At 40.2% G+C, this 12,220-nt stretch overlaps 1 protein-coding gene across 1 annotated transcript; it reads left to right on the forward strand.

Annotated features, from left to right (window-relative positions):
- Positions 1 to 562: 562 nt before the first annotated feature.
- On the forward strand, positions 563 to 11,534 carry FAM3B (FAM3 metabolism regulating signaling molecule B). Its single transcript, XM_068424938.1, has 8 exons — positions 563 to 769; positions 3,896 to 4,039; positions 4,863 to 4,986; positions 5,684 to 5,742; positions 7,940 to 7,990; positions 9,532 to 9,619; positions 10,356 to 10,488; positions 11,403 to 11,534. The coding sequence occupies exons 1-8, from the start codon at positions 748 to 750 to the stop codon at positions 11,490 to 11,492; spliced, it is 711 nt and encodes a 236-aa protein (XP_068281039.1). The 5' UTR covers positions 563 to 747; the 3' UTR covers positions 11,493 to 11,534.
- Positions 11,535 to 12,220: the final 686 nt, after the last annotated feature.

Here is a 12,220-nt window from a genome sequence, read left to right on the forward strand (position 1 = left end):
AGCTTTTCGAACAGGCTGACGGAGGGTCTGTGAGACTTCCTTTTGAGCCCGATAGCCAGTTGGTTTCTTTCTGCAGAAAATAACTTTTAGAACTACCTCTTATGTTTGAGCTTTTAGGTGGCGTCTACAGTTTTATTTCCTTGTCTCTAAAGGGGCTTGGTTTGGCAGATGAATCCTCCTTCCCTGATCCCACACACCCTCTTCTCCAGAGCAGCCGAGGCCGTTACGAGCGCCAGGCCCATCACCGCCTTTGCCAAGGAGGTAACATGAGGCTTCCGTGCCGCCCCGTCCTCCCGACACCACCAAAGGGCAAAGCGGCCGGGAAGGCGAGGGGGCCGTCGCACCTCCCCGGCCGCGCCGTGGCTGTGGCCGCCCCCCCGTCCGCAGCTCCGCTCCGCTCCCCTGAGCTGCCCGCGGCTCCCCCGAGCAATGGTGGCGGCAGGGCCGCCTCCTGCCCTCGGCCGGTAGAGCCTCGCTCGCCGGGTGGCAGCAGCAGCCGCTGCCTAAGTCCCGGCGGCCCCTCCGTGGCCTCCCCGTCAGAGGAAATCGCCCAGAGTAGCAGGATGCCAGGCCCGGCTGGCGGTGCCCTGCCGCCGGCGGCGCCGGGGCGGTGCGGCGCTGGCAGGTGGCCGCTCCCCTTCCCGCGGCGTCCCGGTGGCTGCAGGGCGAGGCGGGGGGTCGGCCCTGCCCGTCCCGAGAGGAGGAGAGGGACGAGGAGGAGGGGCGGGCAGCCCGCACCCGTCCTGAATGATGTGGCTGAATCGGCAACGTGAGTAGCAGCCCCGCGGCGGCGGGGGCTCGCCCCGCCGAGTGAGGAGGGCGACGCGGAGTGCTGCCGTTCGGTGCTGCCGGCGAGGCAGCCGGCGCCTTGCTCCCGCGTACGCCCTCCTCAGGTGCGTGCCCCGGTGCCTCTCGCCAGCCCGGCTGGCGGGCGGGCGAGCCGAGGCCCCTCTCGCCGCGGGGAAGGGGCGGGAGGGCTGTTCCCGACCCCCCTGAGGTCAGTCCCCGGCCCGGGGCGGAGGGGCAGGCGCCTGGCTCGCTGCTGGGCCCCCGGCCAGCATCCTAAAAATAAATCGACACCCAGCTTTTTAGTTTGGAGTAGTTTAAGCTGGAGTCTTAAATCGATTTTTTTTTTCTCCCCATTAAAGTCCTGCTGCGTACGGGTGGATGTGTATTAGCTGGGTGTGGCAGCGTGGGGATTTTAAGTCGGCTAAAGAGAAAAAAAAAATATTGTGCTTACATTTAGCGCTTCAGTTGCTGCCAAGGGGCAAGAGAGCACATGAGGGAGAAAGGAAATTGGGAGTTGCTGTAAGGTGGGACTGCTGATCGTCGTCTTTTCCTTCTGCTTTGCTTACGCGCCCTGCCACACCGCCATCCGCACTGTCCGCACGGTTTCTTCCTCCCTGCCCCTCTCTGCCCTCTTATCTGTTTGGTACCATGAGTATTGCTGAGTAGCTCCGGCTGAGTACATCTCGGTGGCAGAAACGGAGTGAGGGAGGTTTGTGCCACCAGTCTGAGCGCAGCAAGCCCCTCTGCGGCACGCCGTCCCCATCCTGCTCCTCAGTGCTGAGCTCAGTAGTGGGCTGAGGAGCCACAGCCTCCAAAATCAGCGAAAGCACAGTCTGGCTTTCATGAATGTAGACCAGGCTTTGCGTTTTATAACTCCTAACTGCTGTGAATAGCAAATCTTAAGCTCTCTTAACTACCTTCAGTTTGTCTGAGCTTGTGGCTTACCTGCTGTTGTGTTGGGTTTTATGTGTGTCTATGCAGGTACTCAAAGAGTGTGTGCAGGATATGTAACCTCAGTAAACCTAAGAGATCCAGGTGGACCCAGCAGGTAGCTTCAATACAGTTCCTCTGTGCCTTCTGAATCCAAGAAAGCAAAACGAGAAGTTGGTTGACAGTGAAAACGTTTTCTGATGGTTTTGAGAACTAGGTACAAACTGTGCAGGAGAGTTGGTACATGGGTTCTTTAAAACTTAAAAGGCATATTTTAGAACCATTTAAGAAGATTGTAGTTTAAGTAAAATATGGAATATAATAACAGAAGTTAGATGTTCTGTATTTCTACATAAGTAAAATGCTGCGCTGTTGAACCTATTTTGCAGCAGCGTTGCTCTATCGTTTTGTTGAAAAAACAGTGCAAAATCATTGTAAAGATAAACCTGCTAAGTCAGCAACGGAAAAAGCAAAACAAAACCTGACTGATGATCTCATAGAACTTTGCAATGCACCCCATGCCCCCCAAAAATAATCACTGAAATCTTTAAATAAATTTGTTGTGGTTTTCACTTAATTCTTCCTGGCTTTTTTCTGCAGTGTTTTGTTAGGCTTTTTGTTTTTAAAGCTAGGTAGAATGCAGGAATAACCACATGCACAAATATGAGATAGGGAGTAGCTAGAAAGGTAAAATCTTTACAGGCGAAAAAGATCTGGTCTTTATGGTGGGTTATAAATGGAACCTGAGTCAATAAAGTCTACTCTTAAGAAAAAGTCAAACTTCCTTCTGGCGTGAATAGCCAGCAGTAGAGCCTCCAGAATGTGTGTGTTGGACTAGCGTGCCCATTCTGCAGTAAAAGACGCAGACCAATCGGGCAGAATTCACGGGAGAGTGGTAGGACCTGTAAAACGAGACTTGAGGAGCACAAGTGAACAATTTGGCCTTATTCTAGAGAAGGGGTAGGGCAGAAATCTTAACATTTGTAAAAGGCAGTTCCAAGAAGTAAAGGAATACCTTCTTGAGTGTAAACTGTTATAAGGAAGATTTAGGCTAGGTAATACACAATATTTTCTAGCAGGTTGGCAAAGTGAACATATTGGGTATTTTTGAATATTGGTTCTGTTGAACTTGATTTTCAGGACTATGAAACAAAAAATTTTCCTTTTTCACTTTAACGGTCATGTTCAAGGACATGTTTCTTTACAAATCAGAAAGTATCTCATGATAATAAAACGTCAGTGTTTCACAATTGCAGTGTGCTATTTCCTTGTTTAGCATCATAAGTTAGGTGGTGCATTTCTTCTAGATCAGGAATGCACGTTAGCGTTTCTGATGATGAGGAAGAGAAGATATCCAATATGGAATTTGTTTATATTTCTTCATAGCAAAATTGTGAATCCTGTTGTTTTCATAGTGTGTCGATGCACTGCTAATAGAGTCCATGGAAACTGTGATATAACTGAGAGAAGGTGAAACGGTCACTGTAGTCATGTTTGAATGCAGTCAGAGATCATTGTATGAACTCTGTAGTGCTAAAGAAATGTGTTAGACACCACCCTGAATGATCCAAATGTTTTACAGAATCATTTATTATTGTTATTTGCATGTTAAGAGTACACAGAACCTTTTTTTTAAAGGTTTCTGCATTCATTTATTATTTCATGTTTAGATTTGGTCTTCTGTGATCACATTATTTGGGCCTTCTTCATTTCTTTTTACCCAGTGTGGCAAGAGGGTGGATGGGAGGGAGTTCCCTGTGTGGTCAGCGTTTTAAACCATTCATGTAGTGTCTGCCTGTCACAGAAAATCAATAGTAACTGCATGCTACCTGTATAGTCATGTGTAGTATCTGGTACTTACTTTTCAGAGTCAAAATCTTACTAGGATTAAGTTGAACTTCATGTTTCTTTGGGGTATTATGGTTGTTAATTGAGGGGAGTCTTGAGGGGGGGGGGGCAGGTTCTGCTTGAAGATCAAGTTTTAGGAACAAAAGGGGTTGTTAGAGATGGGAATGCAACAAATTATTGCCACATCTCTAAAGGCTGTGGTTAACACAGTTTATCAGAAATAAAATAGCCAGTTTGTGTAGCAATGCCAGAGTAAATACAAGATTTTGTCCTTGCTATGAAAACATCTTTATGTCCCTTTGGTTTTCTATTTTTTTTTCCTTGGCAGATCTTGTGAAATTCGCAGGGCTCCTGTTGATATGGTTGGCTGCTTGGCACTTGGGATGCATACTCGCTGCTCTTATACCCAAAGAGGCAATAACAACTTCTATTGCTAATCTTCAAGACATTGGAAAGAAACCAGTTCTGAGGGGTGTGTAGTTATGTTTCTTTTTTTTTTTTCCTTATACTATATCTAATGTTGTGTATTTACATGGTAAATGACAAATGGCTTGTTAGCGAATAAATGATTTGGTATGTGCTGTTGTAAGAATGAAGCTGGCTATGTAAAGTTAATTAATTAGTGCAAATCTGAACTATTTCTTAGACACAATCTTTGAAGAAACACAATGTCAGCCTATATTGGCCAGTATGCAAATATAATTCATTAAATAGTAATGTAAGAACACCTTATTTGTTTGCTGGCATATAAGAACAGAGCTGCAGCTGCAGCTTTGGTTCTATCACATGTATTTTACAGTTATGGTAAACTGTTGAATCACTAACCAAACTTTGTGATTAAATTCTTATTATTTTTACCTTCTTATCTGACTGGATGGCTTCATGTACACATTTTTCTCGTTCTGTGACTATGTTATTGTGTGAAAAAGGCTTAAAATGAGAATGATAACTATTAACTTCAAGCTATTGGTAGGAATCCTTCATCCCTCTAGCTCTTGTTTCCTGTTATATGAAATAGCACAAAATAGTTACTCTAGATTCAAATCGGTTCATACTATATTGGGCGTTTTTCTCTAGATCAGCTTGCTCTTGGTCCCAGCAGCTGTTTGAAAGTCAATGATAACTTAAAGCCCAGGCAAATCTGTGATAATGTTGCCGTGATATTGGAAAACTGGCGGGATTGGGTTCTGTGTATGTATGTTTGAGCTTAGCATGTTGACATTAAGTGATTCTTTCCATGTAGAAATTGTTTGTGCAGAATCCAAGAAAACATTTTCTCATCTTTGTTGTTGTAGCCCCAGTCCCAAAAAGGCAGAAGTGTGATCACTGGTCTCCCTGCTCACCTGGGAACTATGCCTATCGGATTCTTAGTGGTGGTGGCAAAGACAAACTGGCTAAAGTTTGTTTTGAGGATGAGCTGTGAGTACCAGTCTAACTTTAAATCTAAGCAAGTGCTTTGTAGTGTGAAGAATGGTGTTTCATTTTGGTTCAGCAGCAGCAAGTAAGCTCCTCCCAGGGGGCTCCTATTCTGGTGATAAACTTCAGAATATATCTGACAGTATTTAGCTCTTTTCCCTTTTTTTTTTTTTAAATACTTACTCTCAGGTTATTTTCTTTGTTCCTCTACATAAGCTGTATTCAATTGTTAGTATCAAGTACGATTTTTAATCTTCATGGTTCAGGATAGCCAGTTTACAGTATGTTGAATGGTCAACACCTGAGAGTCAGGTTCTTTCATGGCTTTTCAAACTGGACAGCTAGAGTGACTTCAAAACCTTGCAGTGACCTTTTGTGTAGATACAGTCCACACAGAATACTGCCACAAAACCACATATTATCTTGGTTTTTTTCTACTTTATCTTTCTAGCTGCGTTTGTACAAAGTACTTTCTTGATCTGGCTCATTTTGAAAGACTCATTGTGCATCGTTGAAGGATATTGATTGATATAACGTGCAAGATTTTTAAGCCATAGCTCTTGTTTACTACAAAGTCTTGAATTAAATTACTGAAGAAAAGATGGACATCAGAAAGTGACTTAGCACTGGTAAATGTAACTTTGGTTCAGAGCTTCTGGACAGATGCATTCTACTGATACTGTATTTATTTCAATTCTAGGCTTATAAGCGAAGAGAACGGTAATGTTGGAAGAGGTATAAACATTGCCATTGTGAATTGTAAGTAAGAGAAAAAATGTCACTGAGAGAAATACCTTTGTACTGCAATAATTTACAAATGTTCTCGGGGTGGGGTGTTTGTTTTGTTTTGTTTTTTTTATCAGCTAGTATGGAAGGAAAGGGAAAGGAAAAATTTGCAAACTTTATTCATGTTAAATATAAGAAAGACAAATCTGTGTTTGAGAGAAATAGTCTTCTGGATAAACAAAAGAAACATGTTCATAATCAGTATAAGAAAAGAGAAAATGTGTACATAGAAGCAGTGCATGTGTATTTTATTAGCTAAAAGAACTGCTTCTTACGTAACACAGCAAAAATACCCATGATCTCCAGCAGTAAGACTCAACTTTCAGGTTCAGTCCTTGATAAAAGATATCTACTGCTCCACTGATAAGGGGCAAGCAGTAACTGAGAATTGCAGTTTTGGCCCAAGGTACAAATTCCTTTTCCAGACTTGGTCAGTGGACTGAAAGACAAACTCAAAGCTTGTTTAATAATAAACTGTCATTATATGGTTTTGCTTATAGTAGGAACTATTGGAAAGCAGAAGGTGCATTTTATTTCAGATCTGGAGGCACCATTTTAATTTAGATGAATGGGAATGGTGATGAAGTGCAGTGTATTCAGTAATGGATCCTAAGAGAAATGAATGCCTAGATGTTGCGAGAGAAGGGAAGAAAGGGAGTACAGGTGCACAGTCAAGTTGGCTTTGATCACAAAACATGTATGTTCCAGGTTTTTTGTCTCAATATTACTAAGCAAGATCTTGACCTTGTCTAAGCTTGCGTGATTTTATTAAAGTCACTGGGTTAAAATCTGTTCCAAATTTTTTCCCCAGTTAACTACTGCATTTTTTTTCCAATAAGGAATTATAAAAACTTTAGTGGCTATAATAGATAAACAGTTAAAAATGAGTTTTCAGCATAGAGCTGTAGAGTAAGAGGGCAAATACTCATTGTGAATGCATAAACAAGGTTATAGCAAATAGGAGCAGGGAACTGGCATTGTCTTTGTATCTGATATTAGTGAGGAAAAATAAGTGATATATCAAATTTTACACATTTTTAAACATCCATTTCCTCCATCACACATACAGTCATTTTAGCTACACTTTCATCTCCATCTGCAGGTAAATCTGTCCATTATCTCGAAGCAATTTGTAGTGAGATGTATTTTCTACATGTCCTCTAATTAGATCAGTCAAGCTAATGACTGTGCTCGATAAGTTTCCTATGGCATCACACTTGTATTTTATTCCATAATGGTAACTCTTTTTTCTCTGAATGAATACGGTCTTTTGTAAGAAGGAAGACAGAACCATTAAGCCCAAGCTAACAACACAGAGGGAGAGAGAGAAAGAATTTTGTGGATTTCTGCGGTCTTCACTACAGCCTCGTCCATTTTTTTGTGATCTCTGCTCAGAAGCAGCCCAGTTCTAGAATGCTGTTTTACAATTGATGGATTTTTGTCACCTTTTCCCCTCATCAGGAATCAGGAACTGCTGAATCTTCTCATTAGAAATGATCTGACACACTCTAAATGGAAAAGACCCTCTCATCTTGGATATGGGTCATGAATAACGAAAATCAATAAACTAAGCTGGCATGGATTTAGAAATTTGAAAAGTATTTCCAGTTGTACATGTCTTCTTTAAACAAAGCCGTCTAAACAGCAGCATAATTAATGATGAATATTGACCAAAATGTTTTGTAATGACTAATTGCTTGCCCAATTTCTGATATGGTAATGATGAGTGTTGAGTTTCTGTTCACTGAGATTCAAATGGTATGAAAACTTGCACATCTGAAGCGCTGTGCAGAATAGTATTTAAGCTCATTCAGATAGTCTTAGGCTTAACCAGTTTTCCTATATATGGTTGTGACCTAGTATAGTATATGTATATATAAAAACATGGAAGTACACAGTAAACCGAATTCCTTCTTTAAAATAAAAAGTAATAAAAATGTTTTATTCAGATTCGATGGTTCAGAGACTACATGAAACAAAACATTCTCCCCAAATCTTAAACTTACATTATTCCATATTCCTTCCAATTTAAAAACTTAAGCAAAAGAAAACTCAGAAGCACAACGATACACAAAATTAGAGATGCATAGCTTTAGCTGAAAATGCTGTATATGCTGATTGAATTTAACAATTTTTGCTTATATTTACACAACTTTTCTTTTAATTGCAGATAAAACAGGAAAAGTTACATCAGCAAAATATTTTGACATGTGGAGAGGAGGTAGGGAAAAGAGTGCAACAGAGCTTTTGTTAGTGTTTCATCATTAAAAAAGGACTTACATAATTATCCTGCTCTTTCAAATGACTATGATTGTATTATCGAAGGGGATTAGCCAGAAACAGACAGCTGTTGTCTTCATAAAATATGCTCTGGTCAGACCTGATGATGAATTTTGCCTGAAAAGCTGAATTTCTCCTGTTGGTTGAGATAATTGCCTTTATTTTAATTGTCTTACTGCTTTTTTTGTTAATTGTCATTTTTTTAATTGTCTTTTTTTTTTCTCCATTATTTCAGTCTGGTAGGAATAGCACTTAACCGGGTACCACATCCAGATACTTCACTCAGCAAAATTCCTTTTCCTGACATATTTGGTTCTATTTTAGTTGTAAAGTCATCGTAGGAAATATGCTAGTCTGTCTCTTAACATCCTTCCGTGTAGCTAGAAAGATGATCTACTTTAAGAATAGCTTTTAACACATTTTCCAAACTAAGAATGGTAACAGCTTCCTTACCTATTAGTAAGGAGAAACAGAATGCTATGAGGCACTGGAAGCTGATTCTCTGACCACTTAAGAGTGCTTGTGACCTTACATGCATGAATAGAGATCACACTGGGACTAATCATGGGGCTGCAGTTTTATATACTGTATGTAGACTGTAATGTCTCCAGGGTGCCTGTTACCTTTTTTTTTTATAGAAAACAAGTGCTTTGTGTATGCTTAGCAGTTGCAAAACCAATAAATAGCTTAGTGCTGCAAATAAGCTGCCATTTAATGAAAGTGGATGTACAATGGGGTGCATAACTCAGCTCTGCAGTTAGCATGGTAGTAGGAAGCTCACAGAGTAGCAGTGACTTGCAGTTGCAGTCTACAACTACCTGAAGGGAGGTTGTAGTGGAGTGGGAGTTGGCCTCTTCTCCCGGGCAACTAGCGATAGGACAAGAGGACACAGCCTCAAGCTTCGCCAGGGGAGGTTCAGGTTGGACATTAGGAAGAATTTCTTTTCAGAAGGGGTTATTAGCCATTGGAATGGGCTGCCCAGGGAGGTGGTGGAGTCACCATCTCAGGATGTGTTTAAGAAAAGAGTGGACATGGCACTTAGTGCCATGGTCTAGTTGACAGGGTGGTGTCAGGGCAACGGTTGAACTCTATGATCCCTGAGGTCTCTTCCAACCTGGTTGATTCTGTGATTCTGTGATTCTGTGACTTCTCCTGGACTATTCCATGCTTTGCTTGCATGTCTAATGTTATGTGAGGTAAACATAAGAAACTATCTATACACTTACCCTGGGTGTAAATGGCTTTTCTAGAAGTTCAGAAGTATCTTTGTTTACTACTGGGAAATGCAGATCAATCCTAGCCTTCAGTGAGAGCTAGCAGCTTTCTGCATCTTTCAGCATTAGGCCCTCTGCCTGTAAACATAAAAATTGCCTAATTAGGTCTCATTTTGAATAGACAAGGCCAAAAAGTGAAAACAAGTTGAAAGTAGGTGGAATGTGATATGTGTGTAATGAATAATCAGTTGTGTAATTGATTCAACAGACCACTCGGGAGAGATGGTGACTTTCATTAAAAATGCACCAGAAGGGTCCCTGCTTTTGATGGTGACTCATGATGATGGAAGCACCCGGTAAGCAAGTTGTTCATGACAGGCTGAGGAACAGAGCAATGAATAGCTTGAAAATCACTATTGTGTAATGGTGTAAAGGAATGCTAAATTTCATTCTGTAGTCAGGGTTGTTCTCTCATTTCCTGCCTAAAAGGTTTTGATTCCATGTCCATTCAGTGTGCTTGCCCATATCATGTATGTTGATACTTGCAAAGGTGGATAGATAGTGTTATGTTTGTTTAAAAGCACCACTTGTCCTCATAAAGAGCACTGCTGTTAACCTATGGGTCACAACCTTCTATTAAGAAAGTATCCACACCCTCAATTATAATGTATCTCATTTGCATTCCTTCTTACATCTTAACCTGATTCTTCAAGTGCTTTCAAATCTTAGGGGTTTTTTATTTGAATTTGTGGTATGGTAATTATACAGGGAAAGATTTAATAATTTGGTTCATAAGCATTTGATGCCCTTGTCCTTATTTAAGAAGGGTAGAAACATCAAAAAGTATTTTAGATACATTTTTCTTTCTGCTATGCTGTTACAAACAGGTTGTATTAACATCAGGAACGTAGAGGGGAGGGAGAAAAAGAATTTTGCTCTGTGAGTTTAGTGGCTTGCTACTAAGACAGCTCTCAGAACTTCTCATTGTTGCTTCTGCTGACCTACTAATGTAAAGCATGAATCAGCTGTGTTCTTTTTCAGCATTTTTCACATCCTGAATTTTTAACACTCTCTTTCACTACATTTTCCTAGGTTGAAAAATGATGCCAAAAAATTAGTAGAAGAGCTGGGAAGTAAAGAAATATGGAATATGAAGTTCAGGTCAAGCTGGGCTTTTATAGCTGCCAAAGGCTTCAAGCTGCCAGATGATATCCAAAAAGAAAAGGTCAGGTTCAATTTATTTTCACTTTGTATTTGTCGATATATCACGTATAACCTTCAGGTGCCGATTTCATGGGTTAGCTATAATAACTGTAGTCTGTTCAGTAAGCCTCAGTCGTACAAAGCAAGTTCTCTAATGCGTCGTCATTCTTTGCTTTGGATCTGGGCCATGTACAGTAGTGACTTCTACCACACCAGCACTAAATCATCTGTAGACAAATTTCAGAGGAGACCAGCAATTCTAGAGAGTCAGTTTGAAATGGCCAACCTGACATGCTGTACAGAGACTTAACATTTTCTTTTAGAAGGACAAATTCCGAGGACTTCATAAACATAAGACTGTTTTTATATGAAAATTGGGCTGTCTCAAATTGGCCGTGCAAATACAGCAATGCTTGCATCACAAAACTTTGCTGAATAACTTGCCCTCAGGCTTCAGGACTAAAGATACGGTTTGTATATCAGATACCAGTTTACATTTGTGACCTTGTTCTAATTGCTTTTTATAAGCCCAGTAGTGCTCATCTGTATGACATAGAGGCAGACAGAAGTGAGAAAACCCAATACAGAGGTCAGTTCCTTTGATGATACTGACTCCCTCCAAAGGCGTGTGAAACTTCCATAGTTATTTTTTTCCCAGAATATTGTTGCAATTTTCTTCACTTTACAGAGCTTCTGCAGGAAAAATGTATTTGATTTAGTGTATATTATGACAGCCATCTGGGAAATAAATAAAGCATTCTGTGTAAGAGAGAAACTGGTAGAATCTTCACTCATTACATCGAGCAAGATATGCAATGTACTGCTTAGTTTCCCGGTCCTACCCATTACATCCTTCTGTTGTATGAGGTTTGATGAACTAGTTTGTAAAGGTGAACCAAATATTTATTTATTTTTGTATTTATTTATTTTTAACAGATAAACCACTCTGACAAGAAGAAGAACAGATACGGTGGCTGGCCAGCTGAAATCCAAATAGAAGGCTGTATCCCAAGAAACCTGATCTGAACAAATGCATACCTCATTAATAAAGATGATTCTATATTTTTATATCTATGACTCTAGTAGATTGCCTCCAGAACCCAGTAGGCATCTGAACACTAATTGTAACATAAGTTACATGCAGAGTTTTTAACCTTTCCTCTGTGAGGTTTTGCTCTAATCTGAAAACAAATAGGTATTTTGATGACAAGCGACGATAAAATACTCTGGCTTGGAATTACAATGTTCAGGAAGTCAGTCATAAAATACCAGGATTTTTGAAAGTGGTTATACATTGTATTAGTAATTTTAGGGTTTTGGTTTTGTTTGTTTATTTTAGTATGTGTTTTCTTTTGGTTCCCTTTAAAGACTAATGTACAAATAGAACTTAGTCTAAATTGTAATATAAAATCACTAGCAATAAAGCAAATTATTTTGATGTTAGTTTATTAGTAATGTCGCTTCTCTTCATAAAAAGCATGGAAATAGCAGTTACATTTGTTGAGCTGGTTTTGGTGATGTTGACAACATGGAATAGCAATGTCAACACATAAAGATCGAGTTACTTGAATTATTTTACCAAATTTAAGCTGCAAATCTACATGGTTTTTTTTAATTATTTTTTCTTCCTGTAAGTTTAATTTACTTAAAAAAATGTAGTGACTTCATTCAAGCTTAAGTGTTTTACATGCTAATTGTAGAATCAAACATGATTGTAAGGAAACTGTAGAAGCCATTTATTCAATTTCCCTTTT

The sequence above is a fragment of the Nyctibius grandis genome, chromosome 2 (genome assembly GCF_013368605.1).
Source record: "Nyctibius grandis isolate bNycGra1 chromosome 2, bNycGra1.pri, whole genome shotgun sequence".
NCBI classification, from domain to species: domain Eukaryota; kingdom Metazoa; phylum Chordata; class Aves; order Nyctibiiformes; family Nyctibiidae; genus Nyctibius; species Nyctibius grandis.

Coding starts and splice junctions, on each gene's coding strand:
- FAM3B (XM_068424938.1), top strand. CDS start 748: ATGATGTGGCTGAATCGGCAAC. Junction 770..3,895: donor GATGTGGCTGAATCGGCAAC/GTGAGTAGCAGC, acceptor TTTCCTTGGCAG/ATCTTGTGAAATTCGCAGGG. Junction 5,743..7,939: donor AAACATTGCCATTGTGAATT/GTAAGTAAGAGA, acceptor TTTTAATTGCAG/ATAAAACAGGAAAAGTTACA.